Here is a 27,218-nt window from a genome sequence, read left to right as displayed (position 1 = left end):
TCAGATCAGGCGTTCCTCCGGGGGAACCTTAAGCATGCTGTCCATCTCCAGGCGCGCTCCGGCCAGCTCCTGGGCGCTGGGGCTGTACGCTCCCTCCGACTGGCGCTTCTTCCTGGCCGTCAGCGCCATGACGGTCACGGCTACGCCCGCCACAAGCACGCAGAGGCAGACCAGTGGGATGGCCACCACCAGCCAGGGAGCGCGATCCCTCTGAGCTCGTTTCTGTGAAGGAGAGCGAGGGTTCGACGTCAGTTTGTTTATACAGTAGTTTAAAGATGGAGTAAATGGTGCATTTATATAGTGCTCTTATCAAAAGCGCATTACATGGATTGTGCATTACATTGGCTCATTTACACACACATTCATACACCGATAGTGGAGGAAACTATGCAAGGCACCAACCTGCTCATAGGGGTTCAGCGTCTTGCTCAAATGCATTTCTGACAAAAGTTTCTCGTCAACATTGAGTCGTCTTCACATTATGAGCTTGCCTAAATCTTTTTGCCATTTTTTTGAGTGGTGCAACCACTCCCTTACGGAGCTATGTGTGTGTGGGTGGGTGGCTGGCTGGCTGGCTGGGTGGGTGTCTGGGTATGAGCACGAAAACAGCATGGTTGTTTTTCACCACCTGTGCGCACACACAAACACACACGCACGTATTAACTGTGTACAGTATATGATGCTTTCGGGTGTGCCAGTACAGTACAGTAGAGGGTACAGTAGAGGGACCGCCACACGGTAACTCTGTCATTTCTCAACCTTTTCGGACGCGGGGCGGCACGCCGGAACCGGCCCGAGCCCCCTGGGGGCGTTCCTGGGGGTCTGGAACTCCCCACCCCTGGGGACCCCCACATGGTAACTGTCATTTCTCTACCGTTTCGGACGCGGGGCGGCTCGCCGGAACCGGGCCGGCACCCTGGGTGCATTCCTGTGGGTCTGGAATCCCCCCCCCCCCCCCCCCCCCCACGGAAGCAACACTCACTTCACACGGGTGTGATTTTTGAGGCATGAGGCCGATTCTACGTATTATGCCTTCTAAATCGGTATAGTTTTCAAAAACTGAAGATTTCCCCCAAATGTTCCAAAATAGCAGATGTACAAGCTCGCAGCACGGTACAAAGTGACACGCTTACATTAGCTTTCATATCTGCTATCTTATAACAGCCGACGCACAAAGAATCTAAAATCACTTTCTCGATTTTAATGGGTTAATGTTTCTATTTTAAAACGAAACATTCAGTGTGGTGCGTGCGTGCGTGCGTGCGTGCGTGCGTGCGTGCGTGCGTGCGTACATGCGCGTGTGTGCGTGCGTGTCAGAGGTCGTACATTGGTGTCACACATGGGTCCGATGTAACCGGGAGTGCATAAACACAGGAACTTATCGAGTCGATCCAGACAGGAGCCTCCGTTCCGACATGGATTAGACGCACACTCGTCCACCTCCGTCTCACAGCTGTGGAGAGGATGAAGAGAATGTACTGTAAAGTTCACAACAGATCTGTGGTTCTCAGAGTGGGTGGCACCCTGGGTGCCGTGACGCAAACAAAAGCATGTATTGGTTACAGTGTTGGTTACGTCGACTAAAACTAGGATGAAAAATGTTCGTCTACCTTTTTTCACTGATGAAAAAAAAAATAGAATAAATATTTTGACAATTTCGTCAACAAATAAAAACTACACTGAAATGAAGGAGGGACTAGTGAAGAAGAGATCCAACTAAATGACAAGTCATTTTATGTTTGGTTGCATGCTGAAAATAGCAGATCTACACTGCGACGCATTGTGAGCTTATAGATCGGCTTTTTTCAGCATGCAACCAAGTGTAAAATCAGCCATTACGACGCCATTAAGGTCCACCGAAATACATTTTAGTCGACTAAAACTAGACAAACTAAATCATTTCAGAGTACTCAAATATGACTAAATGGAATGTTATTCAAAAGACTATGACTAAAAACTGTATCGGTATCGGAAAAGTATCGGATCAGCCCTTATCGGGTCATATCGGTATTGGCAAATATGCCAGTCTAACCACACTGGGGTAAGGGGTTGACACTATGGCAGGTAAATAAAATCTTGGGGCATGTGGAGTTTGCTTTAGAGTTGCCCAAACTGCAAGTGCACATTTGAGTGAGGAGTCTGCTATAAACACAACACGAGATATATAGCTAGATAGCTATAAACAGTATTCCCAGTCGGTGGACTTCTATTTTTTATTTATTATTATTATTATATATATTATTCTCTGCTATCGTTATTCGGTATCGGTATCGGCAAACACAAAAATTGTGGTATCGGGATCGGATCGGAAAGGAAAAAAGACATCCCTACTAAAAACTGAATAAAATGTTGTTTTTCAACACCATTCGGTTAAGCCGCAAAAAGAAAACAAAATAATAGAAAAGACTAAGAAAATTAAAGATTTCTTTTCAGAAGTTGGGTTCACCTGTCGCCTGCAAATCCTGGAACACAGGAGCAGTTTGCCCCCCATGGTCCATCGGTGCAGAAGCCATCATTGTCACACCGCACGTCTGTACCACACTGTAGCGGAGGGTAATCCCACCTGGTGGAACACACACACACACACACACACACACACACACACACACACACACACACACACACACACACACACACACACACACACACACACACACACACACAGATGATATGAATATCTGGACTACCTACCTATAAACTAATCAATGTGTGGTCTTCTGTACCGGTCAGGACATGAACAGGTGTAGGTGTTGTTGTAGTTGTAGTATCTAGTACTCACTGGCAGAGCGGTCCGCTGTACTGCTCGGGACACAAACAGGTGTAGCTGTTCGGGCCGTCCACACACCCGCCTCCGTTCTGGCAGGCATTGCGCTCGCACTCGTCCAGGTCGGCGTCGCACAGCTCGCCGCCGTGGCCGGCGTGACAGACGCAGTGGAAGCCGGCCAGCAGGTCCTCGCACGTGCCGTGGTCGCCGCAGGGCTGCGACGCGCAGTCGTCCGTGTCCACCTCGCAGCGCTCGCCCTCCCAGCCGGCGCGGCACACGCAGGCGTACACGTTGAAGAGGTCCTCGCACGTGGCCGCGTTCTGGCACGGGTTCGAGTCGCAGACGGGAGCGCTGCATGGCGGGTGAGATAGGAATGTTTACATGGTACTTAGTCGATTGAAATTACTATGCCATTATTATGTGTGGAGTTAGCATGTTCTCCCTGTGTCCCCTAGTTTAAGAACCACTGTGCTACACTATATGGAACAGATCTTTAATTAGTATACTGTAGTTGGAGTAATTCTGTATGGACAGATCGAGTCGCGAGTCTTCAGTGGACATCACCCGTACCCCCAAATACAATGTAGGCCTACATGTTTATATAAGTATGTATCCATCATTAATAGATTATAAAAATATAGAAAGACACGTTTGAGTGTCTTTCTCAAAATTCTTTAAAGCAAATATGGTCTCTATTTGTCGCCAGCTCACCCTTCCAAAGGGGTTAGTTAATTAATTAGTTAAATGTGTTTTATGATTCGTCTATTGAATAGACAAATCATTTTGAGCATTCGACTGCTGTGGAATGCTCAATGTGTCACAGATCTGCAAAAGAAAGAGAGAGAAATTTGACAACTTATGAGTAATTTTACATTGCGTCTCTGTTGGATGGAAACATGGAAACAAATGTCAAACTGTTTCATTTCAGTATTCAAATTCAGCAGATGTGCAGTAGATGCATTTGTAGATCTACTTTTGATGCTTTTGTGTGATGTGATGCTGTAGTATGTTCAAGTATGGCGTTCATTTACGAAAAAACATTAAAACAAATTAGGGATGCACTGATGTATTGGCCGATATCAGGGAAATAAAAACTAAATAAACATACATCGGTATCGGTATCAGCCAAGAATTTCCATATCTGTGCATCTCTGAAAAGTTTTAATAAGAGACAGGCGATTTCTACTTAACAGCAATGATTGTAAGTATTCTAACCGTTTGACCGCTACCATTATTCAATCCCTCCGCCGCGTCCTGCCAGGGTTTTATCGCGCGTGACACTTACTTTGAAGAGCCAAATATCCGTAATCGCATTTTACTATGAAACCATTCCGTGTGTGTTGACGAAGCTGGTGCTTGTTCTCTCGGTCGGTGGTGGAAAAAGTGGACCGCGAGTATCACAGCGACCCCTGCAATGTCGCTTTTGGAGATAAAGCCGTCTGAAAACAGAGCAGGCAATGTAAGTGGATGCACGCGCATCTTCAAAATGGCCGCGGCCATTGGCTCAGAAGCATAACAGAGCTAACGAACGGTAGCTTTTAATACGATCGTATTAAAACATGCATTAAAGAATACATCGCTGTTAAAACGGCTTTTCCGGGTGTGGCATCGTACGCTATTCTACGTGTCTATGTTCCTGGCAGGCCTCGTGTTAATGCCAATACTTAATACTTAATTAAAAGTAGGAAAAAAAATTGTGAAAGGGCCCTGTGTGGAGTTTGCATGTTCTCCCCGTGTCCCCTAGGGTAGGTACCCTCACAAAAAACATACAGTAATCCTGGTCTCTGAACTACCTCCCCCTGGCCAGCTGGGGCACCTGATGGAGGGTAAAGGAACTGGTCGGAATAACGTGTTCCTTCCAGGTGAAAAGGTGAAAAGAAGCAGCTTTGACTCTTCATGCATAGAAGGAAGCATGAGGTCAATCCGCTGCCCCCCAGGTTGGCAGAGAGTGTATTACATTAGATAATTGACACTGGGTGCCAAAATGGGTTAAGAAAATCGTGGGATAAAAATTATATATATATATATATATATATATATATATATAAGCAAAGAAAAAAAAGACCGACCTGGTGCAACCCACGTCGACCTTCCTGTCTCCTACGATGTGGAACTGGGAGGTCTGTGGCGCCCGCCGGTCGTCCACGTAGGGCAGATAGACTCCTCCCAGCCGCACGGCACCCAGGCAGCCGGCCAAGCTGTCGCCCACGGCCACGACGGCGTCCTCCTCGTTGAGGAAGGCCAGGAGGTCCTCTGCGGTGGCCGGCCCGGCGGGATCGACGCTGCTGGTGTCCGTGATGCCGTCCACGGTGATGACCCAGCGCGACCCAGACACCACCTTGACCAATCAAGAAAGCAGAGGTGGAAAAAAGTACTCAATTGTTTTTATTTAAGTAAAAGAATCGATACTGCAATGTAGAACTGTACTCTGTTACAAGTTAACACAGTGGATGCGGGAGAGGGATTTCTACGTGGTTCAAATCTCAAACGTCACGTGCGGGAAGCGGATTTCTAAGTTTACAGTACATTTTTATTGATTACTTTCAATCGTCTTTCTACACACCCGGGCACTTTATCAACTAGCATCGGATGATAGCACAACACTCCGATCACGTGATCGCAAAAAAAAAGAAAACTGCCTCTCCCCCTCCCTTCCTGAAAACAGCACGAGAGCCAGCCTCATAGAGCCCCCGTATTGTCAAGTAAAGGCTGTCCAATGCTCCGTCGGACCATAGTATGCCTCCCATGGAACTCGGGGCAAAAAAATGGCTTCATAACAAGCCAATCGTGTCGCTCTCTTTGTTTCAGGGAGGGGAGGGCTCCCCTCATGTGACTTTCAATGGAGGGGTTGTGTCAACTTGTGTGTGTAATCTGATCCGACTTCAGTCTCTCCGTCAGATTTCTCTCCTTTTTTCTTCATATTCAAACAAAGAACGCATGGATTGTATCGCCTGTGCGAGCGGTTATTTCTTTATCATGATGATCAACGCCGGTCAGATAGAACATGGCAAATGTGTTGTGTTGTTTTGCAGTAATACTAACCGCCTAAAGACATCGGAGGCAACTCACAGCGCGAGCACGGCTTTCCGAGTTTTTATGTCAGACAGCGTTTGACATAAATACAGCTTCTAATTAGCCTTTCTGTTCAAGAAGAGTAGGCTACTACAAAAGCAGGTGTTACATAAAGGTGCATATCTCCAGAATGGAAGATGGTAAAATCACAATTTTGGTGGACAAGTTACGCTTTCTTTTGAGGTATGCTGTGTGATTCTCGCTATAAGAGAACATTTCCTGTGGGCCTCAGACAAGGTCCTTCGTTCAATGCATCACCTTTAGCACAGGCGGAATAGCTCTGCTCAAAATGGCCAGCATTCAAATTGTTAAAAAGTCCGGAATTCAAAATGGACTTAAAGGACCTTGGTTTCTAGAAGACACATACAACAGGCAGGAACCGGAAGTGTGGAAAAAACAATCGCATAATCCAGCAGGCACCCGGCCCTCTACACCAGAAATCATGCTGGCTGGGCCAGGCTATAACCCACCTAACCTCGCCTCACCAGGCTTTCCACCACCTCGGAGGAAAGCCTGGTCTCTGTTTCAAAAGTCCGTATGATCCTGTCGGGAGCGGATGATATCGTTACGTCATGTTGTAGTATTGTTTTGTAGGCGACAGGCAGGAACAACAGGCGGCAACTTCCTTTTCCCTCAAACAATAAAAGCTCTCCTAACCTGTAGCTTTTATTGAGAAAAAATCGGTTTGAGGGAAAAGGAAGTTGCCGCCTGTTGTTCCTGCCTGTCGACTATCATCCGCTCCCGACAGGATCATATACCTAAATGAAATGGTGCCCAGGCTATAACCCACCTATCTCCAAGACTCTCTCCATCCAGTCAGAGTTCAGTGTTTTAATGAATGTAGCATTATGTTGCAGGATGTAATTTACATACAGTACAAATGTGGTACCAATACAAAGGTTGCCTACCCCTGCTCTAGTAGCATCAAGTTGCATGACAAAAAAACCAACTGTCCCACCTCGCTGCCCGTCTTGGCCGCCGACGCAACGCTCACGCGGTGCCAGCTCCCGTCGGAGACGTGCCGGCGGCCCGTGAAGACCAGCGGCTCCACGCTGTTGGCGCCATGCACCTCCACATGGACGGACGAGTCCAGGAGGCCCAGCATCAGCAGGTCGGAGCCGCCGGAGCCGTTGCGGCGTGTGGCTCGCAGCAGCACGGCGTTCTCTGAGCGCGTGCGCATCTCCACGTACAGGGAGGTGACGGCGTCCACCAGGGTGCCTTCGGCGCTGAAGAGCACGGGGTTGTTCTCGAAGGTGGCGCTGTGCACGCCTGCGGGTCAAACACGCGGGGTAAGCGAGTGCAGCTTTAATTCTTTAATGGAGAATCTGCAACGGAAATCTCACTCACACTCGTATCCGTCGGCCAGGTCGATGCAGTACCCTCCGTTGACACAGGGGTCGCTGACACACCACACGCGCATCTCGCAGGTCTTGCCGGTGTACTCCTCCGGACAGAGACACGTGAAGTCGTTGAACGTGATGCCGCACTGACCTCCATTCAGACACGGATCCTCCTGCAGATCACACACGTTTAGTAGAGTTTAATCTCAAATAACCAAACCACAAAAATAGGGTAATCGTATGGATATAATATTAATACTAGGGATGTCCCGATCACGTTTTTTTGTTCCCGATCAGAGTCTGATCATTTGAAAATGACGATCGGCCCCGATTTCCGATCACGTGATTGGATCAGGACAACCCTAGCCCTCACCTTGCAGGTGTCATCACTGACACAGCCACTTGTCACGTTTTCGCGTTCGTCGCTGTGCACCTCCTCCTCGTCCTCGCCGGCACCGTCCCCGGGCTCCGCCTCCAGATGCACGCCGTCCAATCGCAGGTCCTGCAGGCAGCCTTTGAACGTGCCCCCCCATGGCTCGGAGCTCCACCCCCCGGGCAGGCCTCCCACGTAGGCCACGTCTCCGGCGGCCACCTCCACCTCGGGGACGGAGCCGATGGCGTAGCGCAGGTCGCCCTGCTGGAAGAACACCTGACCATGCTGCACGTCCACCTGCAGAGGACCAGAGGGTACTGTTACTCAAGTACTGTTACGTAACATATTGACCGCCATTGTAAAATTACCTCATTTAGTGTTTTCAGTGATTACGCTAGAGGGCGCTCTTTGCCAACATGTGAATGATGCCATGAATTCCAGACAAGAATACATCCGGAAATGACATGATCCAAACAAACTCCAGCCCGTGCTATCCAACGCTATCCAAGGATTTATACAAATGCTGACTTACTTTTCCAGATTGGGGTTTTGGTCGGCAGTTGAACAAGCCATATTCAACTGCCAATGACTAAAGAACGGAAGATTGCGGTCTCGACATGTGTGCACATCAGCTTGCGTTAGAGACATGTAAAAACGAAAAAAAATAAATAAAATGAACACAGACCTGTAGGAACCTCTTCTCTCCGGTGGTCATGAAGATGGGTGCGGTCACAGGAATGCCATTGGCCAGGGAGCTGACAAACACCCGGCCCATTCCCAGGTACAGAGAGAAGTACACCTCTCCTCCCTCCTCCTCCTCCTCCTCCGCCTGGGCGTGGTGTCTCAGTTGGAAGAGCAGGCCGTCGGGCTTCAAGGAGCGCAGGAACAGCGACACGCTGAAGACCCCATCGCTGCCGCCCTCCGCCACCACGTAGGAGCTGAAACTCACCGAGTCTTCATGGCTGTACGTCCACGACGGAAACTCTGTTGGGACCAAGGTTATTATAGTTATCTTATCGAAGAATAACCATGGTGGAGTCTGTAGCAGTCGCAGTGGTAGGGGTCTTACCGTCAGAGCAGCTCTCCCCATGGTGGAGTCTGTAGCAGTCGCAGTGGTAGGGGTCTTACCGTCAGAGCAGCTCTCCCCATGGTAGGGTCTGTAGCAGTCACAGTGGTAGGGGTCTTACCGTCAGAGCAGCTCTCCCCATGGTAGGGTCTGTAGCAGTCACAGTGGTAGGGGTCTTACCGTCAGAGCAGCTCTTCCCATGGTGGAGTCTGTAGCAGCCCCCTGTAGCACCCCCCGAACCCACCTCACCCCTGCCCACTTTGACAGACTGGCATGGCTTAGGGTCGGCGACAGAGTACAGCATCTTGCAATGGGTCTGGTCCACAAGATTCGATACTCCACCAAGATACCCATGTACCTGTCTAGATACTTCCTTAATGTTAACGAAGTCCACACCCACAACACCAGAGGGAGTGCAACGAACCATGTACAACCCAGATTCGGCACAAACAAGGGACTAAATTATTTTCGCTCCTATGCCACCAAAATGTGGAACACCCTACCAACAGTCATTAAGACATGCGAATCCCTTGACTCCTTCAAAACCGCTCTCAAAGGGCACCTACGGATGGCTGCAATTCGAAACTGGCCTGGTCTTACCGTCAGAGCAGCTCTCCCCATGGTGGAGTCTGTAGCAGTCGCAGTGGTAGGGGTCTTACCGTCAGAGCAGCTCTCCCCATGGTGGAGTCTGTAGCAGTCGCAGTGGTAGGGGTCTTACCGTCAGAGCAGCTCTCCCCATGGTAGGGTCTGTAGCAGTCACAGTGGTAGGGGTCTTACCGTCAGAGCAGCTCTCCCCATGGTGGAGTCTGTAGCAGTCACAGTGGTAGGGGTCTTACCGTCAGAGCAGCTCTCCCCATGGTAGGGTCTGTAGCAGTCACAGCGGTAGCTGGTCCACAGGTCCACGCAGCGGCCATTACCAGAGCACGGGTCAGGCGAACACCACTCTGTTTTACTGCAGCCCAGCTCCATGGTCTGGTCATCTGCAACAGTACAGGGTTGACATAGGGTAGGGACCCGTTAAAGCCGGGAAAGTCATTTTAGTATTATTACAAAACATACATTAACCACTTCAACCCTACATTTTGGCCATTTGAATACAGTAAACTTGAAGTGGGACATTCTGCATAGTGAGACGTATATACACGTCCTCTCAATTAAAACCACGGGGCGCCTCGGACGTGTATGTATGTCTTTAGGTCCTGAAGTATCTGAACTACAAAGAGAGAGACTGCTTTTCCCTCTCTATAAAGCTCATAAACAAACTACTAAAATACTTAGGCAAAAGTACTCAGAATAACCGCGGAGGCAGACAGGCAAATGAATGAAGGTTTCGGAGTCCAGATTTATTGCAAAGAGTAGCCTATACAAGTCACAGCCATGGGGCCGGAGCCCCATGTAATGCATACATCCGTCAGCCTAAACGGCTTCAGGACACTCTCACACAGACAGATAGTTCGGACAGTATATATAGAAGCTGAATACACATTTGAAACAGACAGTCGTTGACACCCAAACCTTAATGATCCCAGGTCACTAGGTGTGGTCACAGCTAAGAACAACAGGAGACCTCTAATCTAGGTGCTGCTAGATCAAAGTAGGCCTATAGCTATTTAGCATAGGTGCAAGCTGTGGTGAATGGTGCCTAAATGTCTACCCAAACACGTAGCCTGAGCCTCTCACCCATGAGGAGAGACGAGAGACACTTTTAGTTTAAAACAGATATTTTATGCTATATTAATGAAATGTGGTTCCATCAGATACGACAGTCCTTTTTAATGATATAAAACGGGCTCGCTGAAATTCTTTTTTTGACAGCGGCCGTTGCTAGGCAACGCCTTGCTTGACATGTTTTGCACATGCGCGCATCCATTCACTTCCTTAGTAGTATTAAGTACATTTTGATGCCAATACTTTTGTGCTTTTATACTTTTGTGCTTTTATACTAGTATAGTAAATGTTTAATTTCTAACTCTTACTTGTAATGGGGCAGTTCTACATTGCAGTATTGATACTTTTACTTAAGTGAAGCTTTTTCCACCACTGGAACTGACCTTGCGGCAGCTCGTGGGGGAGGATGGCTCTGTGGTCGATCAGCAGGTCCTCCATGCAGCCGATGAAGCTTGCGCCCGTGCCCGTGAGTCCCAGGAAGTCCTCCGGCGCTCCGGCCACGTAGACGTGAGCGAACGCCGCGTCGGGGTGGAAAGCCGGCCCGTCAGGATCGACGGTGTCGACGACCCTGCAACATGCACTGTTGATTATTATGTCTACTAAAGCTCTGATGTGCGTCGACTGCCTTTTTTCACAGACGCAAACTAAAAAGGACTAGACTAAAATGTTCTAGGATCCACAAGCTCACATCTACAGTACCTGCAGCCTGGGGGCTGGTCACAGCCGGGGCCTCTGGCCATCAACAACAGACTGCCGTCCTCCAGCAACACGTGGGCGTCCCACCAGCCGCCGTCCACCACTGGCTCGGGCAACACGGCACTCAGCTCTACGTCTTCGGACCGCGCCTTCGGAAACGACAAATCAGAATCCATGTTTTGTTGTTGTTGTTGTTTTTTGGGGTAAGCAAAAGGAGGTAGAGGAAAACATTGGAGAGAAACAGGTCAAAGACTAATCTATGATATGTACATTTATTAGGGCTATCAGACAATTACAAATTTTAATCAGATTAATCACAGCATGTATTAATCATGATTAATCACCATTCGAACTATGTCCAAAACATGCCCTTTTCTTGTGGCAACCGAAAGATAAGTGACTCTCTAGCTCTCTCCACTTCTGCGCTGCTTACTAATACGCAGCAACCCAGGCGTACCATTTTTTTCTATGATATATTTTTGTGTTTATTGATAGGGTACAGTAATTAGACAGGAAAGGGGGAGAGAGATGGGGAGTGACACGTGGCAAAGGCCGCCGGGCTCGGGAGTCGAACCCGCGGCACACCGTCCGGCTGACTTGACAACCTAGGTGCCCAGACGGTTGAGCTAACCGTCCGGGAGGCGTAGCATTTATTGACGGTAAGCACACCCTCTCGTGTCATATTGCTTAAGTATACCCCCTGGACATGATGTACAAGTACACCCCCTGGATATGACGCTAGTATGTCGCCGAGACTTGCCCCCAATCCAACCCTTGATGCTGATCGAGTGCCGAGCAGGGAGGCAATGGGTCCCAGTCTTTGGTATGACCCGGCCGGGGATGGAACCCCGACCTTCCAGTCCCACAAGGCCACTCAGCTGGTTAGAAGGGTATAGACACATAGACAATAGACATATTGTATACCTTTGCGTGAAGGCTGCCGCTTTGGATCTCCAGCAGCATGTGATTGTGGGCGTCGCCTCTGTAGAAGAGCACCATGTCTGGCAGCGTGGTTCTGAAGCGCAGCCGCACATCGCCAAGCTCGCTGCGGTCCGCGTCATCTTGCTCCTCTCCTGGCGTATGGTTATTATATATTAATGGAAACGTAACGAAATAACAAAATAAAATAAAATAGATTGTTCTTTAACTGAAATGAATAAAAACTAGAATTAAATAAACGATAACTAACTAAAACTGCATTGTGTGATAGACAAAGTGCCCTATTTTCGCCATGCCATACCCCTTATCCCTAAATAGCGAAAATAGGGCCCAAAGGGCCCTATCTTGATAGCCTTACCGCTTATCCCTAAACTCTTTTACCATGTTTTACTATTTTGAAAATCTATTTATTTCGTTGTACCACTTTTACAACAGACCAGCGGTCGGCACCACCATGTGGCACCTTGCGGTCCATCCCTGATATCACTTGTAGTATACTAGAATTTCGCCGCCCTTCGGGCGGCTCATCCTAGTTCCGTTGCAGCGCAATGGGAAGAAGGAAATTGCGAGATTTGACAGACTCCACTTCATGTTTCAGCTGTGTTTGTAAACCCAGTATTGTGCCCTTCACATGTAGTAACGGATGGGTATTATGATTATTTGTTGTATTTTAGTTTCACATCAAAGCAAATTAAATTAAATTAAAATAAGCACACATGAAACTGCTTTTTACTGTTTTTGTTTACTTACAATAAGTTACTGTGTTTGGAAACCAAAAGATGTTGAGAATGGAGCAGAACATACTGTAGTATATTTTTGTGGGGACCTTGACTGCATTATAGTAGGCCTACAATCTTTTGGATTGCAGTGAGCCCACATTGTTTCTTCGGGAACAATATTTGTAGTTACAATGAGGGCTACATGAGCCGAAGGGAGAGAAACACGTCGCCTCTCTCCAGTCCGTGCGTATGGTGCTGCTGGTGGCTGAATAACAACGGATCGCATCGCTGACTGACATAAACGCACAGTTACAATTGAGAGGCACTTCAATAAGAAAACTCAACTAATAACGCTTGTGTGTGTTAATCTGCCCGATGCTGACGTTAGTATATAATGTTTAGATTGTTTTCCTCTTGTACATGCGTTTGTGGGCACAGTGGCAGGGGGTGAAAAGGCGATTTGTCCCATGGTGTGCACTGCGCAACTGTGCAGTGTAAAACATGCTGAAATCAAACTACACACACACACACACACAGTCACTCAGTCACAAATCCTCCACAGTGTGATTACGTGTCTGCAGTGACACTGATGCGAGGTTACAATGAGTCCGTGGTGGTGTGGTGAGACTGGGAAAGGAATATTGCGCGGAAGAGCTTGGCATCCGACTGCGCGCGTTGTGGCGATGAGATGGGCGCGTTCGGAAATACCGCACCGAAGCACACTCGCCTATTAGTTTGCATTGCATTTGCACAGTGCGCTCAGTGCGATATTTCCGAACGTGGGCGTTGTGTGTGTGTGGGTGTGTGTGTGTGGCTGGCTGGCCTGTGTTCTGCTGCGTGGGGATCGCCATGTGAGGGGGCTAGCCAATAAGGGCCCTGTGTTGCATGTGGAGAATTGTGTAGGTTAGTGTGTGTGGTGTAGCCGAACGGGGTGGTGAGAACATGAGGGGGATGTAGCACAGCAATCGGTGACCCCTACATTAAGCTGTGTTGCTCCCAACATGCAGTGCAAATGCGTGTTGTAGCAACCGTAGCCAATGGGAAAACAGGATGCAGTGTTGCCAGGTCCGCGAATTGTGAGCGAGTTGTAAGTAGCGTGTTGAATGGCATTTTGTATGGGCTTGTTTTCATAGACGTGGCAAGAAATTAGGCGGGGGTGTCGGTGCTTGTGGCGTGTTTGTGTTTATTATTGATATTGATATTGTTTGCGAGTGTGGACGGGAGGCGGCTTTAGTGGCAGTGCAATGACAATTTTTAGGCGGGTGGTGTTGAGTGTGGGCGTGCGGCGCGACATGAGGAGATAGCGGCCGAACGACGCGGAGGGTAAGTGTGTGACGTCTTAGTGTGTTGTTGCAGTGTGTGTTGCTCCTGCTTCGGCTTCGGCACCCAGCGTGTCAGTGACGTAGTAGCTGTTGACTTTGGTTCCCTTTGCCTGGATGCGTACATGTTTTCAAATGTATATTAGATAAAACTAACACTAATAAAAACTAAAACTTAGCATTTTCCCCCCCAAAAATGTAGAATTAAAACTAACTAACTAAAAATCCAAAACTATCACAACAACCTTGTTCTGGCGCAGTCTCGACGTGTATGAAGCCCAGCGCGCGGAGGGAGAAGGTGGTGGGCGTGGAGCAGTGCTCGTCGTGGAAGCCGTGAGCGCAGAGGCAGTCATGGCTGTGGTGATGATCGTCTTCCTCAGATTCCTGAAGCCAGGGGTGGCAGGTGGCTCCGTTCTGACAGCCGTGGTCCACGCACCCGCGGAGCCGCACCTCGCAGCGCTCCCCGCCCCAGGGGAGGTCGCCCGACCCCGGTTCAGGCTCCGGACAGTGGCAGGTGTAGGAGGCGACGCCGTCCTCGCACTGGCCGTCGTTGGCACATGGCTGGCTCTGGCACTCGTCAATGTTCACCTCGCACATGTCACCTGGATGGGGGGGATGGTGGTGTGATGGTTAGCCAAGAGGCATGTTTTTTTTGTTTGTTTTTTGAGTCTCCAATGCATGGCTTTATAATGTTCTTATTTTGATCATAAGACCCCATTACTGAATGTCAAGTTTTCTTCAAATTATGTATGACACTATATGGCACATTATGCGTCCACTAGTACTAGTGGTTCTCAAATGTTTTGCCCCCTTAATTCTAAGAGTGGAATCAAATTGTGTCCACTATACCAGGGGTTCTCAACCCGTGGGTCGTGACCCCTCGGGGGGTCGCCAAATTATTTTGGGGGGTCCCCAAATTATTTTCGAAAAAAAAAAAGATTTTTTTTTCTTTTTGCAACTGAATGGCTGGAAAGTGGAAATGAAGAGTTTACATATAATACACATAGTACATGCATACACCTTCCCTAATGATTATATCTGGTTTCAGTATTTATTTATGGTGTATTGTCTCTATTATTAAGGTTATTGTAGCAGTCAATTTATATTGGGGGTCGGGAGGGGGCGGGGCGGTGGCAGACATTGCCAAAGCATTTCTGGGGGTCCCCGGCCAAAAAGGTTGAGAACCCCTGCACTATACTGGTATAGTTATAGTCATTCAGGGCTATCATTTTGTATGTCAGTGGCAAACATGGAATTTTGACAGGAGTATTATTTGTTACAAATTATTTGATGTTGTTGGTGTGAAAATGGCTGACCTGTGAATCCAGGGGAGCAGGTACAGGTGTATCCGTTGACGTGGTCGTCGCACGTCGCACCGTTCTGGCATGGCTCAGACTCGCACTCGTCGATGTCCACGGAGCAGTTCTCTCCTACCACGTAACACACAACAAATCATCATTCATTCGTCTAGACTGAGGCCCATTCATCTGCTATGTTTGAACATTTTTTTAAACATCTTGAAAGCACGAGAATCGAAAATCGATTAATCCCCCTTAATACATTCTTCAATTAAAGTTAACAATTAATTGATTAATTCATTAATTAATCGTTTCTATCAATGGGTGGTTCTGTGAATGTTATGCTGTCTGCGCACGCGCGGGGCCGAGGAACGCACATTGGGCCGGTTAAAGTTGTTTTGCCCCCTATCAACTGGGGGTAAAACCTTAGTGGGGCTTTCCGTAGTCGCGTTTGAAGTCTCTATACTCTCTCGTCTGCACACACTGTAGGTTAGTGTCCCATTGGCTGTCGCCCGAGGGACTTGTCCCATTGGCCGTATTGCAGCACTAGTCTCCCATTGGCTTAGAGGCCAGCCAATCATGAAAATCTCGACTAGATTAGACCATGTGGCTAGACTAGAAAGTCCCATAATATGTCAAATAATATAAGAAAGAGGCAACCATTGTGAAAATAGCATATCTACAAACTCGCAACGCCTTGTGAGCTTGTAGATCTGCTATTTTCACAATATTTTGGGGAGGTGCCCTGTTCAGATATGATTATTTTGGGGGGTCCCCAGTTCAAATATGATTATTTTGTAATGGGAGGATTGACATAATAGTGTCTAAATCAGGATAACCGTCCAAAGAAATGCTGCAGGCAGACCTGCGTATCCAGGCTGACACTGGCAGATGTAGCCCGCAGCATTGGCGTAGTGGACCTCCCAGTCCGCCTCCTCCCAGGTGGACGGGTCGGAGCGCTGGAAGCACTCTCCTCCGTTCTCACAGGGGGCCTCGGCACACTCGTCCACGTCTGTCTCGCAGTGCTCACCTTCATAGCCTGCAGGGAGAGACGTACATAACGTACATAAAGTCTTTTTTGAGCGCTCCTATGCACAGCTGTGTGTGTGTCTGTCCGTTTAAGCAGGGGTTCTCAACCCGTGGGTCGCGACCCCTCGGGGGGTCGCCAAATTATTTTAGGGGGTCCCCAAATTATAAAAAAAAAAGAAGAAAAAAAAAGATTTATTTTTTTAAAAAAAAATCACTTTTTTTTTCAATAGCTAAATTATAACAATGCTTAAAACACCAAAAGGGGTTCCCGCCCAAAATGGTTTAAGGTTATTGTAGCAGTCAATTTATATTGGGGGTCGGGAGGGGGCGGGGCGGGGGTCCCGAGACATTGCCAAAGCATTTCCGGGGGTCCCCGGCCAAAAACGTTGAGAACCCCTACGTTTAAGCATGGATTGTGCTCAGCTTTGGCTGAGCATGGAATGTGATGTATATGATGATAAGAGCGCCGCTCACTTCACACCAGTGTGATTTTTTTAAATGGGTAAAATAGTGCATTTTTTTGTGCATAAAATGTCTCCAAACTTTGGACATGGGCAAAGTGCTAGTCTACTAAGGGCAGACAACCTTATTCCTAAACGTAACCTCAGTAAAACTATGTCTAAACCTAACCTTATTCCTAACCGTAACCTCAGTAAAACTATGTCTAAACCTAACCTTATTCCTAACCGTAACATCAGTAAAACTATGTCTAAACCTAACCTTATTCCTAATCATAACCTCAGTAAAACTATGTCTAAACCTAACCTTATTCCTAATCGTAACCTCAGTAAAACTATGTCTAAACCTAACCTTATTCCTAACCGTAACCTCAGTAAAACTATGTCTAAACCTAACCTTATTCCTAATCGTAACCTCAGTAAAACTATGTCTAAACCTAACCTTATTCCTAGCCATAACCTTTGTCTAAACCTAACCTTATTCCTAACCGTATAACGTCAGTAAAACTATGTCTAAACCTAACCTTATTCCTAACCGTAACCTGCAATAAAATGAATACAAGAACCGTTGGGGAGTAATTGGTCCGTGCGTGGGAAATAAATGTGAGTGAGGATGTTTTGCATTCCACCCGGCCAGCACACAGACAGATGTATTGTGGCTGTCGTACCCGGCCATCACAGACAGATGTATTGTGGCTGACGTACCCGGCCATCACAGACAGATGTATTGTGGCTGACGTACCCGGCCATCACAGACAGATGTATTGTGGCTGTCGTACCCGGCCATCACAGACAGATGTATTGTGGCTGACGTACCCGGCCATCACAGACAGATGTATTGTGGCTGACGTACCCGGCCAGCACAGACAGATGTATTGTGGCTGTCGTACCCGGCCATCACAGACAGATGTATTGTGGCTGACGTACCCGGCCATCACAGACAGATGTATTGTGGCTGACGTACCCGGCCAGCACAGACAGATGTATTGTGGCTGACGTACCCGGCCAGCACAGACAGATGTATTGTGGCTGACATACCCGGCCAGCACAGACAGATGTATTGTGGCTGACGTACCTGGCCAGCACAGACAGATGTAGTGTTTGACTCCTTCCAGACAGGTGGCGCCGTGGTGACAGGGATCCGACGCACACTCCAAGATGTCCTCCTCACAGTGGGTCCCCATGAACCCTGTGTCGCCGCAGTCACACTCGTAACTGTGTGCACAACGGTGAGAGACAACAGACGTTCTTCATCTTAAAAAACATTGAATCTCGGACACTCGGCCACCATCAAGGAGTCCCCAAAGGGTTTAGCTTGAGACCCAAAAATGGAAATTTGAGAAAATGGCAGATCTGCAAGATCTACAGAGCTATGATCCTCCCGGTGGGGGTTCCTCAATGGCAGGTGAGTCAGTAGATAGAAAAGTGTGGGGGGGAATTAATTGGCATAAAGGCAAAGACCAAATTTCTTGGTTAGAATTTAATTAATCAATTAGTCTGAATAATTACTTAACCCTATATTATACATTTGTATATTGCGGGGGCTTACAAGATAGTCAGTATAGCCGATCGTTGTGAGCTTGTAGATCTCTATTTTCACTAGCCTATTTGTTTTAAATAATCGTTCACAAATTGCAATCGAGGTGAATGTTTTGACATAACTGGGATTTGAACGGACTATGATCAGGGGTCATAGTCAGGGGTCATCGCCATGTTGGCATGAACAGGGAAAAGAAAAACTAAATTCTCTTAGTTTTCGTTTTCGTCAATTTATTTATAAGCTTAATCTGTAACTGAATATAATCTTTTTTAAATTAGTTTGTATTACACAATACTTACTTTTCAATCCTGCACCTGACTTAATTGCCAGGTGCAGGATTGAAAAGGGCAGAAAAAACAACACAAACTAATAAAACAAACTAACGCTAAAACTAAGCGTCACAAAAATAAAAACGAGCAAACCTGCCCTTAAAAAACGAACTAAAACTAAACTATAATGAAAAATCGAAAACTATTTTAACCTTGCCCCCGTCTATAACGGCCAGCGCGTGTCATACGGTACCTGTTGACCATATCGTGGCAGACTGCTCCATTTTGACACGGGTCGCTGGCACACTCGTCCACGTCGACCTCACAGCGGGCCCCGTCGAAGCCGTCCACACAGTCACAGGTGTACTCGCCAATCAGGTCGTGGCAGGTGGCGCCGTTGAGGCACGGGCTCGACTCGCACTCGTCTATCTCCATTTCACAGTTCACTCCTGGCGGGGCACGGAACGGACGGAATCAGGGTGCGTAATGACACCATGAGTTTATGGGGGTAACGTTGTATGGTAAGAACGATGGGCATAGCATTGGGCGTGTTTTTCTGGTTCCACTGAAAAATCTCCAATTTTTCAGGTTCCACTGAAACATCTCCAATTCATATTTCCCATAGAGATTTACAAAAATATTGATATCAATTATTTTAAGCCTAGAATCAGCCATCCAGGATCCTGGTGAAGCATGATAAAAATATATTATATAAAAATATTCAAATAATAATTGAATATTTAATTATATGATATACTACATACATTTAATAAATACCCTTTGTTTAGAGGTTTTCATTGTTTCCTATCTCAACTCAAACCCATGAAAAGTGTGGTTGGACAACTTTTCCTATAGGGAGAGTAAAGACCGTCTGTACGGAAATTGCAAATGAGCACCACATTCCTCACAAATTGGATTAGCCTACTCCAAGAGTTAGCTGGAGCCAAGTGTGCGTGTGGGCGTGCGTGCGTGTGTGCGAGTGAGTAACTGCATCATCAAACACGGTGGGGTGACCAATTTTGAAAATGGTGTCCCTCTTGGCAGGCCTTTTTTCCTTTTTCCATTTTGACATACAAGGTTTCCACCCAACATTGATGACATACATCAGGGGTTCTCAACGTTTTTGGCCGGGGACCCCCGGAAATGCTTTGGCAATGTCTCGGGACCCCCGCCCCGCCCCCTCCCGACCCCCAATATAAATTGACTGCTACAATAACCTTAAACCATTTTGGGCGGGAACCCCTTTTGGTGTTTTAAGCATTGTTATAATTTAGCTATTGAAAAATAGCAGATTTACAAGCTCATAGCGCGCCACCGAGTGGCGCGCTATGAGCTTGTAGGTCTGCTATTTTTGAAAAATCGTCATTTTTTTTTTTTTTTTTAAATAATTTGGGGACCCCCTAAAATAATTTGGCGACCCCCCGAGGGGTCGCGACCCACGGGTTGAGAACACCTGACATACATGATCACTCAGGCATGGCAAATGGTGCATTTATATAGTGCTTTTATCCAAACCGCTTAACATAGATTGTGCATCCATCGTTGCATGAGGTTGGATAACACAAGAGATCTATGTTGACTTTGTTGTCAACAACATAAAGCAGAAAGGTATCTGTGCTAAAACACCTGTATCTGTGCTAAAACACCAGGCTACTGTGCTGGAAACTAAGTAACGTACATTTACTCAATTACTGTACTGTACCTACGCACAACTTTGAGGTACATTTAGCCTACTTTACTTGAGTTTTGACGTACTTTTAGCCTACTTTGCTCGAGTGCTTTGAATGTTTCATTGTTGTGATGCTTTGTTTGTCCAACACCAAAGGACCACAATGGAAATACCTTTCTAAGAGAAGCATTTTTCTTTTAAACATAACATCAAATGAATCTAATCTAAATCATTAGTTTAATAATACTCCACTACATGTACCTTCAAAGCCCACGAGGCACTCGCATTGGTAGTGGTCCCTGCCGTTGATGCAGGTGGCGTTGTTGTCACAGGGCCGCGACGCACACTCATTGATGTCCATCTCACAGTTGTAGCCCTGGGAGTATAGGGTGACCACATCTTAACCCGGGGACATTGTAAATCCTACACACGGGTTGAGCCACGCCCCGCTTCTGTGGCCAACACGGAAGTGCCTCTCGCCTACAACAACTGCAGACTAGACCTTAAATAGAAACCTCTATGGACTAGACCGCGACCGCCGTCTCAAGCGAACTTGAGCCACATGAGACACCACCGAGCGCGCTAAAGCGCCCGAGTTGCTGTGTCAAGCATTGCGAAGTTCGCTTAGCCGAACTCAGGGCCGTTCGCCTTGCGACCCGATAGGCAGAGAATAGTAAATCATGTTCTGGTGAGAGCGTTTGCCCCGACTGCCACTCAAAGTCACTACTGGTCAATTTTCTTAGTGAAATTTACTTATTTCCCATCTGGCCAAACCAAGACTCTGGCGGTTCACCGTGCGTTGATTTCGTCGACTAAATCTATGACGAAAAATGTTCGTCGACTACCTTTTTTCACTGAGGACAACTGAATAAAGACGAAATAAAAGCTAAGCTATGATGACTAAAACTATGACTAAATATATTGACAATTTTGCCAACAGTGTGGACTAGTGGAGAAGAGATTCTGTAGAACTAAAAGACAAGTCATTTTAAACTTGGTTCCATGCTTAAAATAGCTACAAGCTCACAAGCTCACACTGCAACTGTGAGCTTGTAGATCGGCTATTTTCAGCATGCAACCAAGTGTAAAATCAGGCATTACGACGCTATCTAGGCCCCGTCGACTAAATCGACTAAAATCTCATGATATTTAGTTGACTGAAAGTAGACTAACATTGAAACATTTCAGTCGACTAAAGTGTGACTACAACTAAATTAACGTTTATTCAAAAGACTGACTAAAACTAAAATAAAAATGTCCTGTCAAAATCAACACTCGTGCGTAATCTGCATATGTAGGCCTGTTTACCTGGGTTGGTAACGATACATCTTAACAGCGATGGTTGACAATACGATACATTGACGATATTGGTTCATTATGACGATACGATGCAATACGATTCGATTCAATGATTTAAAACCGATACGGTAACTATTTAGCAAAGGAATTCAATCTGTGTGAGTAAACACAGTGATTCTCTGGCAAATACATGGACATTGTATGTATGCAAGTATGTATGGACACACCTGTACCATGACATGAACACACAGCATACACACCTTTATCCATAGACCAAGTATAGTGATATTGAATGGAAAAGTAATTAAACCCCTCTTTTTATTTTTTCTTCTTAAAATACTTAGTGTTGATACAAACGATTATTTGCATTGCAAAACGATACGATATGATACAAAGTCAATGTTGCTGTTTACATTTCAATATACTTCGATTCTTGGAATTAAAATAGATGTTTACTATATCGTTACACCCCTATACCTGGAAGCCAGGCACGCAGAAGCAGTGGAACTCGGCCCAGCCGTCCACGCAGATGGCTCCGTTCTGACACGGGTGCGAGGCGCACTCGTCCACGTCCTCCTCGCAGGCCTCGCCCACGAAGCCCGGCTCGCAGCGGCACAGGAAGCCGTCCGGCAACGGCACGCACGTCCCGTTGTTCTCGCACGGCTCGTCCACGCAGTCGGTGACGCGGTTCTGGCAGTCCTCTCCTCCGTACCTGTGCACAGAGGATGATGATTACTATTACTATTACTATTATACAGGCAGTGGTGGAAAAAAGTACCCGCATGTTTTACTTAGTAGTACAGCGGCTTATACCCCAATACAAGAGGTATTGTGCACTTTTTCAAAAAAGCATGAAACTTCTACCATAGTTAGATGATATCATGAGGTGTATTTTCAGATGTGGAGTCAAGTCAGATTTGACCCCTGAGGCCCGGTAGAGCATAATATGTGACCAATACCCATAACATCCTATATAAGGCAAAAAAGTCCAAATTTCATCATTCTTTAAGTAGCATGTGACATATGAAACTAGGGTGTTTGCATGATTCTGAATCCATTCCAAGCATTAGTTTTGCAAAAAAACACTCATTGGGCTTAAAACGGCCATGCCCACTTGCCCAAATGTGCTGGCATCATCAATTTGTGATGACGGCATTGGCCGTTTTTAGCCCAATGAGTGTTTTTTTGCAAAACTAATGCTTGGAATGGATTCAGCATCATGAAATCACCCTAGTTTCATATGTCACATGCTACTTAAAGAATTATGAAATTTGGACTTTTTTGCCTTATATAGGATGTTATGGGTATTGGTCACATATTATGCTCTACCGGGCCTCAGGGGTCAAATCTGACTTGACTCCACATCTGAAAATACACCTCATGGTATCATCTAACTATGGTAAAAGTTTCATGCTTTTTTGAAAAAGTGCACAATTTTTTGGTAATCCGCTGTACTATAGGTCAAAGTATCAATTACCGCAATGTGGTTACAAGTAAAAGTCCGGAAGTCAAATGAGTAAAAGTACGAATTGTGAGCTCGGCACTTTGTAGATCGGCTATTTTCAAATGGTCGAAATGTATATAGGGCTGGAGTGGTTAATGTATCCTATATTTTGTAATATTAATCAAAATCTACAAAGTAACTAGTTTTCAAATAATTGTAGTGGAGTAAAAGTAGAATATTTGCCTCTGAGATGAAGTGGAGTATAAGTACTGTGTGTGTGTGTGTGTGTGTGTGTGTGTGTGTGTGTGTGTGTGTGTGTGTGTGTGTGTGTGTGTGTGTGTGTGTGTGTGTGTGTGTGTGTGTGTGTGTGTGTGTGTGTGTGTGTGTGTGTGTGTGTGTGTGTGTGTGTGTGTGTGTGTGTGTGTGTGTGTCATCATAATCCATTCCATACCCATCAGGACACCTGCAGAAGTAACCGTTGAGCTGGTCTATACAGGCGGCGCGGGGTTCGGAGCAGGGACCGCTCTGGCACTCGTCCACTTCCTCCGTACAGTTGTCACCCGCTAGCCCGTCCGGACACGTGCAGTGGTACTCCGTGGTTCCTACAATAGAGGACACGCCCACAGCGGGAATTTAAACCAGGGCCCTCTAGCTGTGAGGCGACAGTGCTACCGACTGCGCCCCCGATATAATCAGTGTTAACAAGGGATGCTAGTGCAGTCTTCAAAGGGACTCTATAGTTACCCGGGATGCTAGTGCAGTCTTCACAAGGACTCTATAGTTACCCTTGGATGCTAGTGCAGTCTTCACAAGGACTCTATAGTTACCCTTGGATGCTAGTGCAGTCTTCACAAGGACTCTATAGTTACCCGGGATGCTAGTGCAGTGTTCACAAGGACTCTATAGTTACCCGGGATGCTAGTGCAGTGTTCACAAGGACTCTATAGTTACCCTTGGATGCTAGTGCAGTGTTCACAAGGACTCTATAGTTACCCTTGGATGCTAGTGCAGTGTTCACAAGGACTCTATAGTTACCCGGGATGCTAGTGCAGTCTTCACAGGGACCGAAGGCGCATGCGTCATACAGTTCGTGGCAGTCCTTGCCCATGTAGTGGAGCTCGTCTCTGGGACAGAGGCAGGCGTAGTCGTCCATGTCGTCCACGCACGTGGCTCCATTCTGGCAGGGCGCCGACAGGCACCGGTCAGACGAGGCCGAGCACAACGTGCCTGAATGAAATGACGGGAAATGTTCAGTGATTCTTCTGACTACACATACGTCATGTCCTAGTAATATGAGTGAATAGGGGAAGGGGATCGACGTCACGCCAATCTTTGTTTGACCCTGCAAAAACTCGGAGTGTGTCTCAAAGAATATAACCTCTTAGAGGCTGCAGTCGTTTTTAGGGCAATCCCCTAGGAATGTGGCATAAGGGCGCTAACGCTTCTCTCTCTGCTGATTGCTGAAGCCCTGCACCTGTATTCAATATCTCTCTCTCACACACGCACGCACACACACATACATACACTCGCACACGGCTGCAACTTGACGCATCGGCTAAAAACGGAAACGCTTTGTGGACGCTGCTAATTGAAGCCACGCGCGAGCGTCATTTCCATCCACCAGGAAGAGACACCTGGACTATAGGCGTCTTCTTGCCGCTTCTTGCCACCTATATGTGCCCGCACCCTTTCTGTCTCTCTCTCTGTCTTGATAGGCTACTCATCCCCTACAGCAGGGGTTCTCAACGTTTTTGGCCGGGGACCCCCGGAAATGCTTTGGCAATGTCTCGGGACCCCCGCCCCGCCCCCTCCCGACCCCCAATATAAATTGACTGCTACAATAACCTTAAACCATTTTGGGCGGGAACCCCTTTTGGTGTTTTAAGCATTGTTATAATTTAGCTATTGAAAAATAGCAGATCTACAAGCTCATAGCGCGCCACCGAGTGGCGCGCTACGAGCTTGTAGGTCTGCTATTTATTTTTTTTTCAAAATAATTTGGAGACCCCCTAAAATAATTTGGCGACCCCCCGAGGGGTCGCGACCCACGGGTTGAGAACCCCTGCCCTACAGCTGTGTCTAATATCTCTCTCACACAAACACGCTCTTCCTTCAATTGGTGAAACAATGGGGGAGCCTCTGTCCATTTCCAGCGGTAGATTTTCCCGCCCCGCTTTTCCCAGAAAAGCATACCGTAGGTCGATCTCTTCCAGGCTACAAAGAATATGATTATTGGCAGAATCACGGACGTTTCGAATATTTGCCGGTCCGGTTTTCAGTTTTCGACATTTTCAAATGCAATATCCTGAGGGGGTCCTCCTCACATTTTCAAATGCAGTGTGGGTTTGACGATTATAAGTCATGAAGGAGGCCGACAGGCCTTCCTGGATGTCAATCCAGTCACCTTAATTTAAGTGGCAGATGCCAAACAGAGGAGATTTGTGATTTCTTGCGACTGTAGGTTGCATTTACTATGAAAACCTGCCTTTCCATGTATCACGTCACACCTCCATATATGGTCCCGCCTTGTGACACCATGCCTCCATATATGGTCATGCCTCGTGACATCAAGCCTCCATCTCCATATGGAGCTGACCTGTTATGACATTCCATATATTGATCCTTCCTCATCCGTCCTTCCTCTTCGATTTCTCCCTTTTGTTTGATACCTGTCCATTTAAACTCTAGACGGGCCTGCCCCAAAGTAATTAGTGCAGCCGGGGAAAACTAGAGTTCTCAACAAGCCCGAAACTTAAGGCCCGGCCCTACTTGGGATTTTTTTTAAATGCATGTCACCTAGCTGGTCTAAATTACGAAAAAGAAAACGACACACGAACGTTTCGTAATTATTGAGATATGAGGTTTTTGCCCAACATACATTTCATTGAGTTCCAGACCAGTGTAGCATCAAAACAAACACTTCTACCAGAATGCCACGGCTGCTGCTTATGAAGGTTCCTTTTGTAATCATGTGGAACATGGTTCATTCTGCTCTCTGTCCCCCCCCATCTCTCTCTCTCCAGCTATGTGATGCTCCATTAGGAAGGGAAGGAGGCCAACTACTTTTTGCACAACTCAGTAAGCAGAATGTAGAACTGTATGACACAACACAGAATTATACTGCATGATGCGACACATTGTGACCTTGTAGATCGGCTATTTTCAAATAGCCGATCTACGTATATAGGGCTGAAGTGGGTAATGTAAGTTTTGTAATAATAATCCAAATCTACAAAGTAACTAGTAACTAAAGTTTCAAATAATTGTAGTGGAGTAAAAGTACAATATTCGCCTCTGAAATGTAATAGAGTAGAAGTAAAAGTATTGACAATTGGAAATACTCCAGTCAAGTAAAAGTACCTCAAAAGTGTACTTAAGTACAGTGCTTAAGTAAATGTACTTAGTTACTTTACAGTTACACCACTGATTTTCGTCGACCCTTTCAATTCATTCATCATTTAGCGGTTAAGTCCAACCAGTGCATGTGTGTTTGGCTCTTATGAATATAACTTGCAACCTGTTGCTTTAGGGGATTACACGGCAAGCGGAGACACTCCCTTTATCTCCCCAGGGGACGTTTAAATCTGTCACCTTCTTAGCCACTTCCTCCTGGCTGATGTAATTCTGTTGCGATGACAATCTATCTAAAACAGTGGCTCTCAACCAGGGCCTTGAGGGGGTTCCAGGTAGTCCCCAGCTAAATGATGGAGAGTTGGTAACCAAATGGTCCTTTATCAGATCTTTAACTCTTGGGAGTATAAAATGAAACCAAATGGAAACCTTACAGGTCCATTTGGTTTCATTTTACGCTCCAAGTTAAACATCTGCATTACTTAATTTACAAGAAGTCTAGACAATTATGGAATGTAGAAGAATTGTACCACATCAATCAACAGCATGGAATTGCAGACAAAGATCGTATCCAATGACAACAGAATATTCTAAGTCTTGAGTTTGAGAGGCTAAATATCATCACAATAATGGTGGTCCGTGGCTCAAACGCCAAATAAATAATGGACCTTGGTTATGAAAAGGGTTGAAAACCACTGATTTAAAAGGTATGGAAGGAGAACACAGCCACTCACCCCATTTAAACATCATCATTGTCAACAGCACTGTCCTCAGGTTCAAGTGGACCGTCCCAGATTCCATGTCAATAAGGCAGGTGGCCAGCTGGCTCTTTTTGACCACAGAAACAATATAGAAACTAAACTAAACAACGGCAAAAAGTTTGACGCTAAGGAGTGACCATGTTG

General features: G+C 46.6%; 1 protein-coding gene across 1 annotated transcript; it reads right to left on the bottom strand.

Moving 5' to 3' along the window:
* Positions 1 to 27,218, bottom strand: crb2a (crumbs cell polarity complex component 2a; the record flags this gene model as incomplete). The annotated part of the gene is made up of 23 exons (XM_079524034.1): positions 27,048 to 27,218; positions 23,998 to 24,189; positions 23,414 to 23,564; positions 21,996 to 22,230; positions 20,481 to 20,595; positions 18,804 to 18,999; positions 17,817 to 17,956; positions 16,120 to 16,293; positions 15,273 to 15,386; positions 14,202 to 14,558; positions 11,904 to 12,052; positions 10,983 to 11,128; positions 10,667 to 10,851; positions 9,452 to 9,595; positions 8,235 to 8,533; positions 7,550 to 7,846; positions 7,184 to 7,349; positions 6,795 to 7,105; positions 4,834 to 5,102; positions 2,780 to 3,115; positions 2,447 to 2,563; positions 1,327 to 1,453; positions 1 to 222 (listed from the first exon to the last, which is right to left on the bottom strand). The coding sequence occupies exons 1-23, from the start codon at positions 27,112 to 27,114 to the stop codon at positions 1 to 3; spliced, it is 4,509 nt and encodes a 1,502-aa protein (XP_079380160.1). The 5' UTR covers positions 27,115 to 27,218.

Source organism: Electrona antarctica (assembly GCF_951216825.1).
Source record: "Electrona antarctica genome assembly, chromosome: 16".
Lineage (NCBI taxonomy): Eukaryota > Metazoa > Chordata > Actinopteri > Myctophiformes > Myctophidae > Electrona > Electrona antarctica.
This window is presented reverse-complemented; position numbering and strand designations above follow the sequence as displayed.